This window comes from Myotis lucifugus, unplaced genomic scaffold (genome assembly GCF_000147115.1).
Source record: "Myotis lucifugus unplaced genomic scaffold, Myoluc2.0 scaffold_113, whole genome shotgun sequence".
Taxonomy (NCBI): Eukaryota; Metazoa; Chordata; class Mammalia; order Chiroptera; family Vespertilionidae; genus Myotis; species Myotis lucifugus.
The window spans coordinates 29,146-48,623 of NW_005871161.1; the positions used below are offsets into that span (position 1 = coordinate 29,146).

General features: G+C 57.6%; 1 protein-coding gene across 1 annotated transcript in view; it reads right to left on the minus strand.

Moving 5' to 3' along the window:
- The window catches only part of TG (thyroglobulin), a 154,923-nt gene that overhangs the window by 5,420 nt on the left and 130,025 nt on the right, over positions 1–19,478 (minus strand). Inside the window, exons 36-39 of the mRNA XM_023757773.1 lie at positions 12,189–12,353; positions 11,078–11,245; positions 3,451–3,632; positions 2,060–2,167 (exon numbers count right to left, since the gene is read on the minus strand). Of these exons, the coding sequence (XP_023613541.1) occupies positions 2,060–2,167; positions 3,451–3,632; positions 11,078–11,245; positions 12,189–12,353 (623 nt within the window). The remainder of the gene's footprint in view (positions 1–2,059; positions 2,168–3,450; positions 3,633–11,077; positions 11,246–12,188; positions 12,354–19,478) is intronic.

Here is a 19,478-nt window from a genome sequence, read left to right on the forward strand (position 1 = left end):
TTCGACGAATCAGGATCGAAGAGAATGCACACCACAAGCTGTTCTACGGCACGAAATCTCGGCACGAAACCCGAGTGGTCAGTTTCAGAAAGCGACTCACTTCTGTCTTCACTGGGAAATAATCTCGTTAATCACAGGACAGAGCCAGAGCAGTGGCCCCAAGTCAAGAATCCAGCCACTAATCCAGCCACCAATTCCAACGAACTCGCCAAGACAGTCAACTAGAAAGATAATATTTGGAATGTGAAATGTTAAAGCCCCCGGAATGCACAGAGCTGTCTAGAAGGTGGTGTACAGAATGTCTTCAGTCTAGAATTTACGGCTTTGTTTTCCAAGGTTGAGACAACTTATAAAGATGGAACATTGCTGTGTCTTTAGTCATTTTAAGTTTTTTTTTTCTCTTCTTCTCAGAACCTTATTTTTCCTAAAGAGAAAATAACCAATAACGAACAGCTACGATGTGCCAGGTGTTTAACGCCCATTGACTTGAACCTTCCCACTGGGAAGCAGGTGTGACTGTACCCATTTCATGGGTAAGGAAGTTGAGGTACAGGAACCTGCTCAAATGAAGAGAACTCCTCAGCAGAAAAGATGGAATTGACCTCAAAAAAAGGTGTTCTTCCACTGTATTGAGCCACTTCTCCCAAACTGAAAGAGTGGTCCCCCATCCTGTATGGAGCCTGGGTAGATTTTTAATCGCAAGAGCCCTACCCATTCAAAAGAGTCAGGTCCTTCCTCACAGAGTTTGTCCCTCAATTTCAGGGACAAAAATCCCATCTATAACGCAGGTGAGCCGTCCCCGAGCCACGCTGGTCTGTGAGGCATTAACGGCGGTCAGGGAGAAGGCGGGGATTTACTGGGCTTTGTTCACTGGCGATGCCAGGAGAGCTAATGTACGCTCACGGAACAGAGGCACGAGACAGATGGCCGAACACGTAAGGCGCACACATCTATTTTAAGTCTGTAGGTCCGAGCCAGGAACAAATGAGAGGGCCGACGGCTCCAGGGCAGCGCGAGAGAAACGTGCCAACAAATCAGTTTCTGTGATTCATTCATTGATTCAGCGTCTACTACAGAGATGGCAGCCACCAGACGGTGTTGGGGCGAGAAGACGCAGGCGCGAGCGCTGCCAGGGACGCGCCCTGATGGACAAGAATTAAGGGGACACTTAGCACTACAGTTCACCGGACCCGTGGGCTACACACATTCATCACCACGGGAACCTCTGAGGCAAGTACTCCCACGCCTACCCCCATTTTTCAGATGAAAAAACTGAGTCACCAAGGAGGCTGAGTGATTTGCCTAGGTCACCGAGCTAATAAGACTCAGAGCGGGTTTCTAGCCACGGTGATTGGCCCAGAGGTGCTGCTCTAATCAGGACACTCTGTGCCTCTGTCCACGACCACCATCTCTGCCTCTCGCCCCCCAAAATGATAGGAAGTGAGAGGTGGACCGCACCTTAAAGGTGACCAAGCGCACTGCCTTTTACTCGTGTCTAAATGGCATAACCTTGACGTTTCCTCCAGGCTCAGTGTGAGACAGCGAGCCAGGGGCCGGGAGCTCGGGCCCTCCACCTCGCTCTCCTCCTCCTGGGCCCTGGGTGCAGGGCCCCGCAGAGCCCAGTGAAGGGTCACTGCGCGTGGCCTCTCCCACCCGTCCACTCCCATTTTGCAGATGGCAACACTGAGCCCCAAGGAGCCTTTGAACTAGAATAGAACGGACTCGCACCCCACCTGTCAAATGAGGTGGTTGCCTCACCTGCTGTTTTCAGAGCCATAGACATGTGGGATGAAGGCCTCCTCCCCATCAACAGCTAACACTGCAATTCCAAGGCACTTCCTGTATCTTTTCTTTGACTTTCCCTTCCTGCAGTACCGTGAACTAAAGGGGCTGCTGCTCTTATACCCATTTTTCAGATGATGAAACAGAAGCTCACAGAGGTGAAGGGGTGAGTCCCCTGTCATTGAGTCAGGACTTGTCGCTCAGTCCCGCCCTCTTTTCTCTGCCGTCAGACCCCCTCCATTTGCCAACACCCGCTGTGGCCACGCAGCCCCCTTACCTGCCGTGGCCGTAGCTCTGGGGAGCGTGGTACAGGAACACGTTTCCGCGGGCCCTCCTCGCCCAGTGGCGGGCCATGTCGATCACGGGGCAGGTGATGAAGTAGTCCCTGGAGGAAGGAGGACAAAGGAGGGCCTGTGACAACTGTGCCGGGCCCAGGCTTCTCCCAGGCACCGTCCCTCGGCCACCAAGGCCCTCGCACAGGCCTGCGGAGAGCACATGGGCCAGTCTGCTTTATGGCCGCCGTGATCACACGCTGGTGTCCACGGAGAAGCACCTTAGGATCAGGAGACTTGTAGACAAACATCTTCTCAGAGCATCAGTATCACTTACCGATTTGGGAGCAAAACATTTTATGATAAAACAAATACACACAGCAGCCGACGGAGCAGAACAGGAAAGCACTGAAAAGCACTGCGCGTTTTAAAGGACAGAGCTCAGCGTGCTTCATGCCCAGGATTCCTGGGACCCGAGGCTCTCTCCGTGATACCCCCCCCCCCCACCCACCATTTGGCAGCATTTGGGGACTTTTTTGGTGGTCACAGCTGGAGGTGGAAAGGTTTCTACTGGCATCTAGTAGGTCAAGGCCAGGAATGCTGCTAAAGTAAACATCCTCCGATACAGAGGACAGCCCTCCCCAGAAAGAACGTTCTAGTCCAAATGTCAGCGGTGAGGAGGGGGACATGGTTCACACCGGCTCCCCTTTGGGGTGATGGGAATGCATTTCAGAAGCCCGCGCTGGCCACAGCGGGCCCTGCGTGGGGCAGTGCAGGGCTGGGAGCTGGGGAGGGGCTGGCCTGGCTAGAACCGGGCCTCCAGGGTTTGAATCCCACTCAGCCCTCCCTGCATGTCTGACTCTCCATGGCCTCAGCTGAGAAATGGGCCCAGGGGCCCACCCTGCAGAGATGCTGTAACAACAGTCTGACACCCATGAGAGTCCCTCGGTGAGGAGGTAACCTCCCCCCCAGCCGGTGTCTGGGCAGCTCCGGTGTTTTCAGGGGCGGCTCTGAGGGAGGGGCCTGGGGTGAGGTTCTGGAAGGGCAGGTGAAGGCCGTGTGCTTCATCCCACGGTCCCCCTGGAAGAGTGGTGGGCGGGACAGAGATGAGAGCCGCGCTGTGGGGAGGCCCATGGAGGCCAGTGACTGAGTCTGGCTGGGAGAGAAGGAAGGTACGAACTAAGGGAAGACTGGAGTCCGCCCTGCTGAGCTGGGCCGGACTCTCGCTCCATCAGCATTTCACTGGCCCCTGGCGGGCAGGCACCCCCGCTGGGGACTGACCGGATGACTCGAAGGACAGTGCAGCACCGGGTCCCGAACCTCAGTCTCTCTCACGCCCTGGGCATCCCCTGGCGCCAGGGGCCGCAGCGGCAGGAACCGTGTGCTCCGGTCTTACCGGGTGGCGTTCTCCAGGGCCCGGGAGAAGGAGGCGTAGTCGTTGGCAGAGTGCTCCAGGGAGTAGTACCACGTGGCGGCGGCCAGCACGCCCGGGTCCGCGTCCTCGCCACCCAGCGAGTTCTGCAGCGCCTGGTAGAAGGCTGTTTTGCTACTGGTCCGGCCTTGACTTTCCTCAAATTGCTGAGAGAGAGAGGGAGGGAGAGAGAGAGAGAGAGAGAGAGAGAGAGAGAGAGAGAGAGAGAGAAAAAAAATTCCCCGGTCAGATTCTGCAGGTATTGCTCAGAACCTTCTCTAGAATTCTCTCTCTGGGAAGCAGGGGACGTGGCGTCCAGCCCACGGTGCTGGCTCAGGCTGCTGGGTGTGGATCCCAGCTCCGCTCCTTCCAGCTGTGTGATCGCGAGCAACGGGCTGCCCTCCGTGCCTCCTCCCGCACCCGCGATGGGCAGGTGGGGGCCCTCGCGCAGGGGGGTGTGAGGACCACAGGTCAGTGCCGTGGGGCCATCGCTCGGTGCCTGGCCCGCATGGGCCAAGCTGACACAGGCGCACCCCATGCCTCTCCCTCCCGGGACTGCCCGTGTCGCCTGGGGCCGTGGGAGAGCTAACGCCGGGCTCACCCATGGCCTCAGTCAGGCGCCATGACGGCTGCCTGTGCTTTCACAGGGACATGGCGGCCTGGCCTCGGAAAACAGGCTCCCCGTGCCCGTGGGCCCCGTGTTCCGGTGGGTGGAGACGGAAAATAAGCAAATAACTGTGCAGCTCAGCAGGGGACAGGCGCAGTGATGAGAAACTGCAGCGTGAGAGCCACAGGGCAGGGCCATTTTACATAGACGGTCGGGGGAGACAGGTGGCTCTTGGGGGACCTGTGTTCCCATGGAAATACCTTTCCTCTCCTCCCTCCCTCCACCCTCCCTCCTTCCCCCTCTCTCCTGCTCCCTCTCCGTCTCCTTTTGCCCCTCCTCTTTCTTTCTGCCTCCTTTCTCGTCCCTCCGGTCTGCTCTGGGGGAGCTTGGGGAGGACCATCCTCCACCCCCCCCCCCCCCGGCCCGGCCCTGCCCTCATTTCTGAAGAGGAGGCGGCAGAACGTCAGGGGCACAGCTGTGAGTGTGCGGCCCAGGCCCCTTGGCCCCATCTGGTCCTGGGATGTGTGTTTACATATTTCCAGGCTTCTGTGTCAACAGCGGAATGCCCTTATCAGGACACGCTGGCATGTGTCAGCTGTGTCTGTGGACATCTCCAAGCAGGCCGGGCTGCGGCTAGAACGGGAGGAGGGGATGTGATCAGGCTGCAAGCCCCCGGCCCACACTCTCAGCGCATCCTGGTGAGCTGCGGAGCATTCACTGCTCCTCCAACAAATGTCTACAGAGTGCCGACAGGTGGCGGAGCATTTAGGATGCAGCGGGGGCCAGGACGGGCTAAGTTCTCTGCTCTTTGGGGGCTTCGAGTGGAGCTGGGGATGGACCACGCCCGACACATCTTTGCAGCAGAGAATGTTCGGCGGCGAGAAGGACTCACTAGCCTGTCAGGTGTGGATGGTGCGGGAGGGGATGGCTGGGCGGCTGGCGTGGCTTCGGGAGAGGCCAGGAGGAGGGTCCCCCGTGGTTGGCAGCTGCCGGGACAGAGTGCCCCCGAGCACCAGTGGGCGCCTGCGTCCGGGAGGCGATGGCGCAGGGGAGAGAGTGTGGCTCTGGAAGCGCAGGGCCCACCTCCTTGCTCTCGCTGGCCCCGCAGCCCCCTCTGCTCAGAGGAAATGGCCCTCAGCCAGGCCACGCAGGACCGCACCGTCAGGTCCAGCAGCCGATCACTGTCCTCGTCACCCTCCGCTCTCAGTGACATCCGGTGCTTGACCGCGGCTTCCTTTCGGAAGCTTTTCTCCTTGGCTTTGGTGACATCGAATTTTCCTGGCTTCCCTCCAGACCTGTGCCCACAGGTGTCCTCTCCTGGACTCCCAACCCATATGCCCAACGGCCAAGCCAACACATGCCCCAAATCTGGGTTATTTCTCACCGATACCTGGTCTCTCACCCCTATCTAACATACGCGCTCGCTCCCGGGACCTCACGGCGGTGTAATCTGGCATCTATTTCCTTTGTCACTCCTCCAGCGTCAGTTTTCCACAGAGCTGCCAGAATGCTCTTATTTAAAAAGATAAATCAATATACTCACTTCCTGGCTTACAACATTCCAACATCGGCCCACTACAAGTAGAATAAAATCACTTTTCTGATGGCCAATGATACGCATCTAACATGCCCCTCAGACACGTCTGACTTCCTCTCCCACCACTGCCTCCATTGTCCTGGGTTTCTAACCCTTGGCCTCCTCTGTCCCCCAGGCAATCCCTGCCCCAGGGCCTTTGCACTGGCTCTTCACATAGCTGGCTCCATAGCTGCCCCTCCTCATCATGCAGGCCTCAGAGCACAGTCACCGCCCTGGCTTCCCTGACAAAGGGCTTTCCTCCCTTGCATCACTTCCTCGCCCGTGACTGGTTCATTTTCTTCGGAGCACTTTTCCGAGACCTGAAACCCTCCGTGTATTTGCTTACACGACACTGTTCTCTCCCTGGGACACAAACTCCACAAGTCAGGAGCTTTATCTGCTGGATGACAGCCTTCCCCCAGAGCCCCTGCATGAATGTACGCGGGATGCTTGCATGAATTAATGTGTGGCTGACTCCTGTCCCTACTACTTGCTGTGGGTGTTGAGGGACAGGCCTCCCTTCTCCATTAGGCACAGTGGGCCCGTGCCTGGGGCCCCCCACAACGTTAGGGACCCATGAAAATATTTTCCTTTCCATTTCTTTTAAAATCAGAACTAAATGAATGAATAAGGACTAGAGTAAAGAATCCAGCCTGTGTTTTCCATAAAAAAGAAGGATCTCTTACCCTTTGGGGCAGCATGGAGGGACCTGGAGAGTATGATGCTAAGCAAAATAAGCCAGAGAAAGACAAGTGTCACAGGGTCTCACTCAGATGTGGAATCTAATGAACAAAATAAACTGATGAACAAAATAGATCCAGAGACATAGAAGCAGGGAACAGACTGGGATCTCAGAGGGAAGGCGGGGGTGGGGGTGTGAGTGGAGCGTGATTGACTGAGGAACTTATATGCATATACGCATAAGCCATGGACACAGACAATAGGGTGGTGAAGGCCTGGGGAGGGGCCGGTGTGGGGAGGAGGGGGTCAATGGGGGGAAAAAAAACCCAAAGGGGACAACTGTGATACTTTTGACTAAAGATAAATTAAAAAAAGAACCCATCCTGGCTCACGTTCATCTTTTCCCAGCGCCCCCAGTGGAAAACATGGCTGAGTAAATAGTAGACATAATCACGGCCCTCATTAAGGCAGCGAATAACAAATACAAGTGTGTATTTGGGGGAGAAGCCAATCCCACTGATCCGCAGGGCCATGGGGCTCATTAGGGGAGGGGGCGTGTGGAGGGTCATCTCTGAGGGCCTGGCCGCAGGCTTGTGGTGGGTGTGCTCGCAGAGCCCAGAGCCAGGGGCCGGGCAGGGTCCCCCGAGACCTGGGCACTGTCTCCTGGGCCTGGCACCCTCTCAGGCCGCATGGGGATGGGCGGGGCTGGCCGCACTGTGCCCACGTGAAGGCTAAGGAACTGCAGTTCTGGCTAGCAGCTTGCCCAAATCCTCTGGCTGAAGGCAGGAACTTAGACCCATTTTCTGACTTCAGGTCCTGGGCTGGGTCAGACTCTGGCCCCGCCCCCCACACACACCCTGATGGACGGATTCCGCACATCAGCACCTCTTTTCAGGACACCTGTGTGCTCCCTGGGCTCCTGCCTGGTCGGCTGCTAGGATCTGTCACAGAGGCTGGATTCTGCCCTGCTGGGGCCCGTGCCAGCATCGCACGCTGCCAGGTGCCGCTCCCCCCACCCCCCACCCCCACCCCCAGGTCTCCTCTCCATTTGCTCCTGGCCCAGCCAAGCTCTGGGTGAGGCAGCCGTTTCGGATTTTTCCTGCCTTCCTTGAAGATGCTGTGCTTGGAGGGGGAGGAGGCACATCGCGTCTTGGAACAAATGTGCTTCTGCTCATGCAAATGAATGGCCGGGCAGCGTAGGCAGACTGTCGGTGTCACCGTCAGGGAGGGGGAGAGAGAGAAGGGGAGAGAAATCCCACCGGGCGGACTGATGAAGACTTCCAACAGGGAGCTGCCACTTCAGGAAACACGCTCACGCGCCCAGGACGGAGCCTCCGGTGTCTCGGTGGCCCTGACGCTCACGGTATGTGCTTCACGGGGGGGGGGGGGGGGGGGGGTCATAGGGCTCCTTGGGTGGGTCACCGCCGGGAGGGATGGCAGGTGAGTGAGGGTCCTGAGGGACTTGACGGGAGCCCCCCTCACCCGCTCCGTCTTCAGAGTTTGGTGGGTCCCTGCTGAGGTGACAGGTGGGTCCTGGGGCTGCACTTGGGGCGGGGGCTCCTGCCCCTCCTGGGACTTCCCCCTAGAATCTGGACCACGTGTGTGTGTGGGTTGGGCTCCGATGGTACTGATGCGGGGCTGGCATGAGGCGGAAGCGTGCCCGTGTGTGTGTGTGTGTGTGTGTGTATGTGGGGTGTGTGTGTGTGTGCATGTGGGGGTGTGTGTGCATGTGGGGGTGTGTGTGCATGTGGGGGTGTGTCTGCCACAATTGGGAAATCGGTCTCTGGTCAGGGGAGGTCACTCAGTGATCGGACGCTCTGTGCATGCCTCTTGCTTTCTCTGGATAATTCTCTGGATCTGGGACAATAGTTTTCAACACTAATCATAATAGCACAGTTACAGGATTAAGTGAGCCTGGTCGCTGTGGCTCAGCTGGTTGGGCATTGGCCCAGGCACCAGAGGTCGCAGGTTTGATTCCCGGTCAGGGCACATGCCCGGGTTGCAGGCTCAAATCCCAGTAGGGGGCGTGCATGAGGCAGCCAATTGATGTTTCTCGCTCATCCATGTTTCTATCTCTCTCTCCCTCTCCCTTCCTCTCTCTCTAAAAAAAACACAAAAATAATAAAAACCTATTTTAAGTGCAAAAAACTAATATTTATTGAGCACATCCTATTTGCCAGACGCTGGTGCATATCTGAATCCTCTCAATATCGAGGGTGTCCACTAGTCATCTCCTCATGTTACAGATCAGGAAACTGAGGCTCAGGCTCTAAGGCAGCGGTTCTCAACCTGTGGGTCGCGACCCCTTTGGGGGTCGAACGACCCTTTCACAGGGGTCGCCTAAGACCATCAGAAAACACATATATAATTACATATTGTTTTTGTGATTAATCACTATGCTTTAATTATGTTCAATGTGTAACAATGAAAATGCATCCTGCATATCAGGTATTTACATGACGATTCATCACAGTAGCAAAATTACAGTTATGAAGTAGCAACTAAAATAATTTCATGGTTGGGGGTCACCACAACATGAGGAACTGCACTAAAGGGTCGCGGCATTAGGAAGGTTGAGAACCGCTGCTCTAAGGGAACGCAGATGCTCCTGATTCCAATCCGAGGACACTCTCCCCGCTCTGCTGACAGACAGCGTGGGGACAAGGGCCTGGGGGATTCCTCATCTCCGCCCCTCGGGCTGGCAGGGCCCTGCGGGTGCAGTGACCTCTCCCACCACCGTCCTCACCGTCCTGCAGTCGGTCTCACCGCTCCAGACAGTGTGTGAGGAACTATATCGCAGTGACTCCTCCCCCCTGTTCTGTCTCTCCCCTGACTGGGAGCTCCTTGAGGGCAGATGGCATTTGTGTTAACACCCGAACTCTGAGCCCGGGGCCTGGCACGGAGTAAGTGGCCTCGCTGTGTTGGGTGATAGGCAAACGGGCCTGGGAGCTGGAAGACAGACTTGACGCCCGTCCAGGCCGATGTGTGACTCTCCGCGGTGCTGACGGCGTGGCCGTGTCTCTCCACGCGATCAACCTTCCACATAATTCACGTGAAGTTACACTCCCGTCTTCACACACAAGGGTGGGGCGGCTGTTTTTAAAATGTGAATGCCGCCTTCATTTCACATTGCTCTACATTCTCGTTTTTATTGATTTCAGAGAGGAAGGGAGAGGGGGAAAGAGAGAGAGAAACATCAATGATGCAAGAGAATCATGGATTGGCTGCCTACTGCACGCCCTACTCCGGGGATCCAGCCCACAACCAGGGCATGTGCCCTTGATCAGAATGGAACCCGGGACCCTTCACTCTGCAGGCCGACGCTCTATCCACTGAGCCACACAGCTAGGGCTGCGTTCTCAGTCGTTGCTCCCATTGGACACCGCGTCTCAGGCCTTCCTCCGGCCAGTGAGCGGGAGGGAGCTCCTCCTCTCTCCGTCCCCATTAACCTCTCCTGGCTCGCGGCACCTTCGTTTATCCAGCCGTCGCTCTGCTAATGGACATTTGAGCTGCTTCCAATGTTTCGCTGCAATAACTCCCGAGATAAGTGCCCTGTGTCTCTCCCGTCCACGCGGTGCTCCTTCGCTGAAGGCCGACGCCCGGGTGAGACAGCAGCCGAGGGAACAGGACAGCGCAAGGGAACGCGAGGTCCCGTTTGCATGAAGGATTTTGTGGTTGTTGTTCCTTCCAGTTCTGCTGCCTTATATTCCACAGAGCCAGGCAGATGGGCCCCGTGGCCGGCGTGTGTGTCCTCACTGTGTGCCAGGCACCGGGGTCACCCTCCCAGGGGTGACAGCCCAAGGGCCTGTCCAGAGCAGTGACGAGGAGGGCGGGGTGGGCCGGAGGGTGGGCTTGGCGTCTTGCAGGATGAGCCGCATCCTAGAGAGGGGAGCTGAGGCCTGGCTGGGGCAGGAAGTGTGTTCAGGCCGATAAATGAGCTCACAGCTTTTCCCTCTCTGCTGTGTTCACACCGAGCCGCAGGAAACCACATTGCCAGGCAGCAGGCACCCGCTCTCCTGGGTTTAAATATACTGGCTTGGAAGGCTGCCTTTGGGGGTTCCCTGCCAGGACTGGGGAACAGCACCCCTTTGCCATCCAGCTGCCTCTCCTCTCCCACTCTCTGCGGGCCGAGCATCCTTCATGGCACAGGGTGTCCGCAGGCTGGGACCTGGAGCTCCGGAGGCCCTGATTGGCCAGTGCTCACCGTTTCCCACGGGGATCCATTCCCGGAGCCATTTGTGGCTGTGGCTGTGGCTGTGGCTGTGGCTGTGTCTGTGCTGCTCACAGTTCTGCACGTGTCTTGTTTCTGAACCCCAACCCTGTGACCACCCCCCACACTCCTTAGAGAGCCTTACACAGAGTAGTTAGTCAGCGATTGTTTTGTAAATGAGCGAGTAGGTCAATGATTCTCTATTTTTTTTTGGTTAATCCTCACCCAAGGATATTTTTTCCATTGATTTTTAGACAGAGTGGGGGGTGGGTGGCGAAAGAGACACATCCATGTGAGAGAGGCACATGGATTGGTTGCCTCCTGCACGCACCCCGACTCGAGCCTGCAACTGAGGTCCATGCCCTTAGTTAGAATCGAACCCAGACCCTTCAGTCCATGGGCCAACGCTCTATCCACTGAGCCAAACTGGCCAGGGCCGGTCAGTGACTCTTGACAAGGTCAGACCCTGAGGACCAGAGCCAGGGTCACACCCCACAGGGCCTTCTGAGCCCCACGTCCCCACCCTCACCCCACCTACCTTCACGGCCTTCGCCCGGCGGATGAGCCCGTCGTCCTGCGAACTCCCGAGGAGCAGGTCGACCGTGGCCCGCGGCGCCCTCTGCAGCGCTCTGGCCGGAGCCTCTCGCAGGAACTGGCCGTCGAGCACGGGGCCCCAGTAGTGGAAGGGGCCACTCACAGCCAGGAGCTGCGTGGGTGCAGAGGAATGGCGCTGATTAGGCAGAGTTCACTCTTTTTAAAGGACATGGGGCTGAAACAACTAGGAGCGTCGCTTTGCTAAACCATCATGGACATGGTGCCGGTGGCCCATCTGCGGCTTTACCGGGAAATCAGAATAAAACGACCAGGGGCCAGTGGCAGGGGCTGGAAGGTGGGTCAGGGTCTGAGCAATGACTGGTCCAGGGGAGCTTCCAGAGCCCCCTCCGAGGTGACCACACCCCAGGGGGACCGGGTAAGCCTACGCCCAGGTGTGAGCCGGGCAGAGGAGAGAGTGATCAAGGCAGGGCCGGTGTCCTGGGGCGGGAGGTCACAGGGAAACGGGTCAGCCTCGGCCACTCTCCAGTGCAGCGGTCGCCAGCCTTTCGGACCTCTCATGGCCCGCGGACCACCTGCTGGCTCCACTGCTTCAGTGTGCTCCCATCGGGGACCTGAGGCCCGGCCCCAGGGCGGTTGCCAGTCCAGGCGGATTGCCGGAGGGACCAGGCCACCAGCTCAGATGACAGCAGTGGTCCCTGCTGGCGTCCCCTTCACTCACGTCAGGGCCAGCGAGAGACGGGGGCCGGGTCCTTGCAGGCAGGAGAAGGGAGCACCCAGCTGCCTGTCTCAGGCGCAGGGGCAGGGCCCAGCTCCACGGCAGCAGCACCGTGACCCTCAGCACGGTCCCCGCCCAGGCGAGACCCTCACACACATCACCTCACCATCATCTCCTACCCTCCACTTTACACGCAGGCTCCCAGGCACCCGGAGCCGCTGCCCTCAGCACCCACGCATAGCCCACCGCACCCTCTGTGCACAGCGCTGGGGGCGGGGAGCATGTGGCCTCGGGCCGGCCAGGCCTCCTTCCCAGGCCCGGGTTTCCATTTGTAAACATTCGGACAATGTCCCTTCCCAACTGGCACACGCGTGCCCACCTTGGTCTGGGCGTCGTTGAGGGCGTCGGCGGGCTTCTGGCGGAGGCAGGATGTCATTTCCTGGATGGGCGAGGCGGGGCAGCCGACCTCCTGTGCCAAGGCAGCTGCCTGCTGCTGTGCCCGCTCTGGGCTGATGACGGCGGCGGGGGAGAGCGCGGAGCCACCCTGGGGAGAGAGCAGACACGGGGCTGAGAGCCTCCCTCCCTCCCTCCTCCTGCTCAGCCTGAGACCTCAGGGCACAGTGGGAGGCCAGGACCCTGCTCGGAGGTGCCATAGGCATTCGGGAGGTCAGGATGGATTAATTGCCATCCACATGCTGTGTGGTCGTGCACAGATGTCTCCCTCCGCCTCAGTTTCCTCATTTGTGAGGTGAGCACGCTGGACCGGGTGGCCCTCCATCTTCGCTATGACCTCCGTCTTCGCTATGAACTAAGGCTGCATGTGGAGGCAAAGCACTGATGGTGGCTGAACAGGGACCAAGATCCGAACTGGCTCCATGTCCCACCACCACCTCCGGGGCTCCCTGACGAGCAAGCCCTCCGGCTCAGTGAAGATGGACTTGGGTGTAAACTAGATGCCCACCCAGGAGACTGGGGGACGCAGTCACTGTGAAAGAACCGGCCAATCACGGCGAGTCTCCAGCCAATCACGGCAAGTCTCCTCTCTGAGAACGGAGGGTGGGAGCCGGGCTCCGGGAGGAAATCAAGGCACAGAGAGGCGGGCGACTTGCTCAGGGTCACAGGGCAGAGGCAGGACCTGAACAGGTGGCCGGCTCCAAGGCCAAGCCTTGCACGCACACCTGGTGGGTTCTGGATGCGAGGTGGTGGCACTGTGCTCACTGTTATGTCTACTTCACTGTTGGGTCCAAGAGGGACCTTGTGGCCAGAGTCAGAGGCGGGGCCAGGCCATCGGACCCCAAGCCGAGGGAGCAGGACACATGGGGGTGGACCCTGACGCGGCCGCACCGGGTCCCAGAGCTCTGAGCTGCTCAGACCCGGGCAGGCAGCCTGGTCTACAGACTCCAGACGGGCTGGGCCCCACATAGTGTCCTGTCCTCAACCCATTCCGATAAGCGGAGGCTCCTGCTGCCGTGAGGTGTGCGCAGGCTGCCCGTGCTGGGGCCTGCAGAGCCCAGCATCTGTGAGTGAGGGAGATCGCGGGCTCATGGTGGGGACCTGCGAGCGGCAGTGGACATAAATGCCCAGCCAGCCCCGGGCCGGGAGGTCGGCAGTGGTGCCCACAAATGGTGGCAGGATGATTGCCCCCGGATTCAGCTTTCCAACGAGCAGGGGCCGGCTTTTCTGAGCATCACTGCGTGTGCTCTGACTCAAGAGAACACACACACACACAAACAGTGTGCGCACACATATGCACACACATGCTCACATATGCACACACATACATATGCACACACACGTGCGTGGCCATGTGCTTAAAGTACTCCAGGTCAAAGCCCCACATTCTAAATTGTGAGCTGACCAGGCAGTCCGAGGCTGGGCTGCGGTGGGGCGCCGAGCAGGCGGGCTGGGGGGCTGTGGACTGGGGATGGGCCCTGTGGTGTTTTCTACACTGTCCCAGCTATAAAAAGCCAGAGTTCCTGATGTGTGAGGAAGTGGTTAGAGGCGGGGGCTCGCGGATACTGCACGGCGGCTCAGAGAACTTTCCTCGCCAAGCATTTTGTTTTCATTGATCTTTCTGCACAAAACTTCTCTCTTCATGGAAAATCGGTGGTTAAAGAGCCAACAGCGGGCTCAGCCCCCACTTAAAAGCACTTGGTGGAGACAGGGAGCTGGGGGAGGGGTGCTGGGCGGAGCCCTGCCAAGAGCAGGGGCCTGGGGGCAGAAGGACCGGGTTCCAGCCCCAGCCCTGTTCCCCACGGACGAGGGGACCCTGGGCAGGGGTGTGCGGCTGACATCCGGGGGCCTCATCTCCTCATCTGGATGGGAGTGATAACCATGCCTCACAGCTGCCGTGAGGGGGCAGGGCGGGCGGGGCGTCCTCAGCCCGGGGGTGGGGTGGGAAGGAGTTGGTGCCCTTGATGCTCACGGGACTCTGTGGGTTCTGAGGAGCCGGTCCTGTCACTCTGCCCAGTCACGCCAGCAGCCTGGGCCCTGGGCCGGTACTTTATCTAAATCTGACCTAGCTATTCAGTGGCAATGAGTTTCCGTTCGTTTTGTGTGTTTTCTGAACTTTAAAAATAGTGCAGGGCGAGACCACAATTGCTGAGCACTGCTTTTTCTCCCGGAGCCTCAGCACATGCGAGGGGCCTTGACCTCAGTGAGCCACCAGCTGGGGTGACCTCAGTGAGGCCCCTGTCCGAGCACACACAGACACACACACAGTCACAGTCACACACACACGCAGTCACACATGCAGTCACAGACACACACAGCCACACACAGCCACACACAGCCACACACACGCAGTCATAGTCACACAGTCACAGTCACACACACGTAGTCACAGTCACACACACACGCAGTCACACATGCAGTCATAGTCGCACAGTCACAGTCACACACACACAGACACACTCATACACACACAGACACACACAGACACATGCAGTCACTGTCACACAGTCACAGCCACACACACGTAGTCACAGTCACACACACACACAGTCACACAGTCACAGACACACACAGACACATATATGCAGTCACAGTCACACAGACACACTCACATACAGTCACAAACAGAAGCACACACTCACACAGATGCACACCCAGAAACTTACACAGACATACACACACTCAGACACACAACAGTCACAGACAGACACACTCACACAGATACATACTCAGAAATATACAATTACAGACAGGAACACACCAGTCACAAGAACACACACTCAGACACACACAGTCACAGACAGACACACTCACACACACACACACACTCAGATTTTCTTGAAACGGACACCTCACAGTTTGCCGGGGAGCCACTCACAGGCCTTCCATGGAGAAGTCACTGGCCCCAACCCCGACGGGGCAGTTTCTGTGACAAATGTCCAGGCGGGGCCCGGGCCCTTCCTTAGCAGTGAGTCTGCAGGCCCAGTGCTGGAACGGGCGTGAGCCTGTCTCTTTCCTAACGGCCCCGGGTGAGTGCCACCCGGCTGACACCTGTGAATGTGCTGCTTCCAGTGCCAGCGTGCAATCTGGTGTTTTGGCTGCGAGGGAGGGGGCGCAGGCAGGAGCGCCTGCCGGTCGTGGCGGGTGACAGACGGGGGTGCAGACCCCAGCTCCAACTCGTAGCTGTTTGATTTGGGCTCTTCCTTCATCTGTCAGGAGCGTGACGATGCTGACAGCTTCCGCCAAGGCCGTTGTCGTGAAGAAAGGAGAGGATTCTCATGGCACACGGTGGCGCATTCAGAGTGCAAGGGTTCAGAGTGGTAGCCCTTGTTCCTCATGTTCGGATGTTTTAGGCAGCACCGCGATGCACATCTTCACAGGCAAATCTGTCCACATATTCATGCTAATTTCCTGATAGGCCACAGAATCACTGGGTCACAAGGGATACTTTTTCCCTGAGACATAAAAATGAATTGTGTGATCTTTTCCCATAACATTTTCATGGTTTCCCATGAAAGATATGCATGTGGGAATCTTTCTTGAAGGAACATAGGTTTGTATTATATAGGTGGCATTTTAAGCTCTGTTTCTGGGCCTCTGCAGAGACCTGTTTGAAAAGGGTCTCATGGAGATATAACTCACGTATCAAACAGTTCACTCACTCAAAGCCCACACGCCGATGGGCCGATGGCTTTCCGTTCTAGGCACAGAGCCCTGTCACCATCACCACGATCTAATTTTAGAACATTTTCCTCATCCGCAAAGCAGCCACGTGCCCATTAGCAGTCACTCCCAGCCCCAGGCCATCGCTAATCTGTTTCCTGTCTCTGCAGAGTTGCCTTTTCTGAAATTTCACGTAAATGGAGCCACCAATCGGAGGCCTCCTGGGCCTGGCTCCCTCCACTTCACCCAGTGACCGCGCACGTAGGCACTCCATCCCCTCCATAATTAAATACCATCCCATGGCTCCCACATGTAATATTTTATCTACTCAGCTGCTGGGCGTCGCTGGTTTCCCCTTTTTGGCGATTATAAATAATGCTCGATGAACAGCCTGGTCCATTGTGTGTGTGTGTGGGGGGGTATGTTTTCATTTCTCCTGGTTGTATACCTAGGAGTGGAATCGCTGGGTCAGAAAGGTAACTCTATGTCTGACCATTTGAGAAGCTGCCAAAATGTTTTCTAAAGCAGCGCCACCCTGTTATGAGCCCTTAGGCAGTGCCTGCATGTTCCAAGCTCTCCACGCCCCACCAACACGATATCACCCTGTGCATCCCTGTCACAGCCCCCCGGGGGGGGGGGGTGGGAGCAGAACCTCGCTGTGCGCTGTGCGTGTGACGTGCATCTTCCTAACGGCGGATGGTGGTGCGCACCTTTCCTGGTGCGTACGGGCCCTCTGGCCATCTGCTCTGGAGAAATGTCTGTTCAGGTCCTTGGCCCAACGCTAAGTTGGGTTGTTTGTCTTTCTGTGATTGAGTGGTGAGTGTTCTTTATATGCTCTGGATGCACGCTCTTCTCAGACGTGTGATCTGTGAACACTGGCTCCCAGTCCACGGGTTGTCTTTTCACTTTCCTGACGGTATCTTTAGTGACACAATATGATACCGTGAAGGTACGGGGCGGCTGGCAGGGTATATGGTGAGCAAGAGCCTGGGTTTTAGAATCAGACCAGCCCGGGTGGGACGTCTGAACCCACAAACATCTCTTACCCCCTCTGTGGGCCTCCGTGTTCTCCACCCACAGAGTAAAGGGAGGGAACCGGCCCTTCTCGAAGATGCCAGCAAATCGGCCCCTCCGGGGTGCCCCTGCCCGTCTCTTTAACATTTAACGTTAACGACGAGCAAAGCGAGAGAGACGGGGTGAGGGACTGCTTAACCCCAGGGCCTGGAGTCCAGCTGCATCCTAAATACACGTGTTTTTAAACCCTTTCTTTTCCCCTCGCTCCAGCCGCCTCAGGAAGGGTGCACCTCAGTGTGTTTTCTTTACAGACTTACATCTCCCCCTCCCTCCCCCACTGTCTCTACCTGGAAAGAGAAAGCAGGTGCCAGCAGGTCGAGGGGTTCGCTGTGACTTCACCCTCTGCACAGTGACCCCATCTGTGCTCAGGGAGCCTCTGACCAGGGGCCCCTTCGTGAAAGAGTGACAGCCTCAGGGAGGCTCCGTGCCTGCCCCATCACCCAGCCCAGCCTCCCTGAGCCAGAGGGGACGGGTGGCCATGGCCCTCTGCACTCACCCTCCCTCCCGCGGACACTCTGGCCAGCATGGCTCTCCACGTGGCTTGGCCACACACTGGCCCCCTTAGCTGCGGGCATGCACTGCGGGGACCCCTCCAGGGCACCCCCAGGCATGGACGGGAGAAAGGAGAGGAGCTGGCCCCGGCTCGGCCCCTTCGGAATGGAGCCCGCTCCCCTGTCGTGTTCCCTGCAGGGCCTTGCAGCCCCGACCAAATGCCTGTTCCCAGCTGTCACCGACGCTGCCGCCAGTCGCCTCCATCACCCTGGCTGTCAGACACCATTGAAGGGCTTGGCGCCCGAAAAGCGCTGCCTTCCCAGGCGGAGGGACTGCCCTTCACAAGCGACGCTGAGTGACAGCCCGGGCGACGGCCGCCCCGTTTCGCAGGGAATTTAAATGCAGGCTCCTGAGCTGCTCCCTCCGTTGCCAACGAGCAGTTCACACACACACCCTGAGTATACGCTGCCTTTTAGAAACAAGCCCATGATCATGACCTGTACGTGCCCAGATGTCTCCTTCTGGGTACTTATTCCTGTAGCTTCACTAACGACCCAACGAACGGGCGGGCCCGAGGCCGCCATGGACATCTCGCCGGGGCCCCTGAGGACACACTGTCTCTTCCCCCAGCTGATCGGAGCCCTCGGCTCTGGCCTGGCCTGGTGTCTGTGTCCTCGGGCCTGAGCCTCCCCCTCCCCCTCCCCCCTGGGCCTGAACCTCCCCCCTCCCCCCAACACACACACACTCACTTGGCTTCCTGTGTTCAGATGGGCTCAGCATTTTCCTCTGCGGTGGCCACTTCTTTCTGAGCTGCAGCTGGTGCAGGTCGAGCCCCACCCCCTGTAAGGAGGACGTCCCGACAGCCCTGGGCCCACAATCCAAGCAGACCCTCTCCCCAGGGCCTCTGTATGGACACTCCCGGGGGACCCCCGTGGAGGGGCCGGTGTCCCCAGAACTAAACGGACGCATGCTGAGTCCCTGCCCGCCTCGGCTCCCGGAACCCATTCACATCATTCTAACACTACGCCCTTCAGATGTGCCAGCTGACCACAGTGTGAATGGTTACACTTGTAGGAAGAATGGCCAGGACTCGGGCTTCGGGGTTAGATACAGCGTATCCTGCGCTGACAACTGGGCAAGTGGTTTTGCTCTCGGGGCCTCGGTGTCCCCATCTGTAAAGTGGGAATATAATGCTGTCTCAGGCTGTGGCATCAAGAGCCTGGGCCTCAGGGCCCTGTGGCCCGGGGCCAAGTCCAGTACCCGCTCTTACCCGCGGCGTGTCCTTAGGAAAACGACTACAGTTCCCCGCGCCTCAGTCTCCTCCGTGTACAATGAGGGGAGAAGAACATGCCCTGAGATGAACTGATGAGATCACGTGGACAGGGCTACACCCGCTAGCTGTCCAACCAGCAGGAGCAATCACTAACATCATAACCGGCCTGTCACAGAGTCCTTGCAAAAACTAGATGAAATAACAGACTTGAGAAATATACCCTGCAAAGCACTACACAGAGGTCGGTTATTATTGTTCATAATGTTATTGCGACTCAAACTAAACTGAAAAACAGGGACGCATTCTCCCATCTAAGGATCAGGTTGGGGGTGAGATTTTGTTTTGGCCAAGAATTTTCAAAGCAGCTGAGGAGCTGGCCTGTCCTCTCCCGTCCCTCCCCCGTGGCCCGGGTGCTTGGTGTAACTAGCTGTGGTTCGGCGGGTCAAGAAATAAACCCTGGCTGACAATGCCAGCCCCTCCCGGCGTTGGTACGTGCTTGGCGGCCTTTTAAATTTCATTAAGACCGATGTTGAGCGTGGTCTTCTTTATGTTTATTATTTCCTAAAATACTATTTGTTTCTTGATTTTCTGAGAGGAAGGGAGAGGGAGAGAGAAATAAAACACCAATGATGAGAGAGCATGATTGCTCGACTGCCTCGTGCACGCCCACAGTTGGGGATGAGACCGAAACCCCCGCATGTGCACAGATTGGGA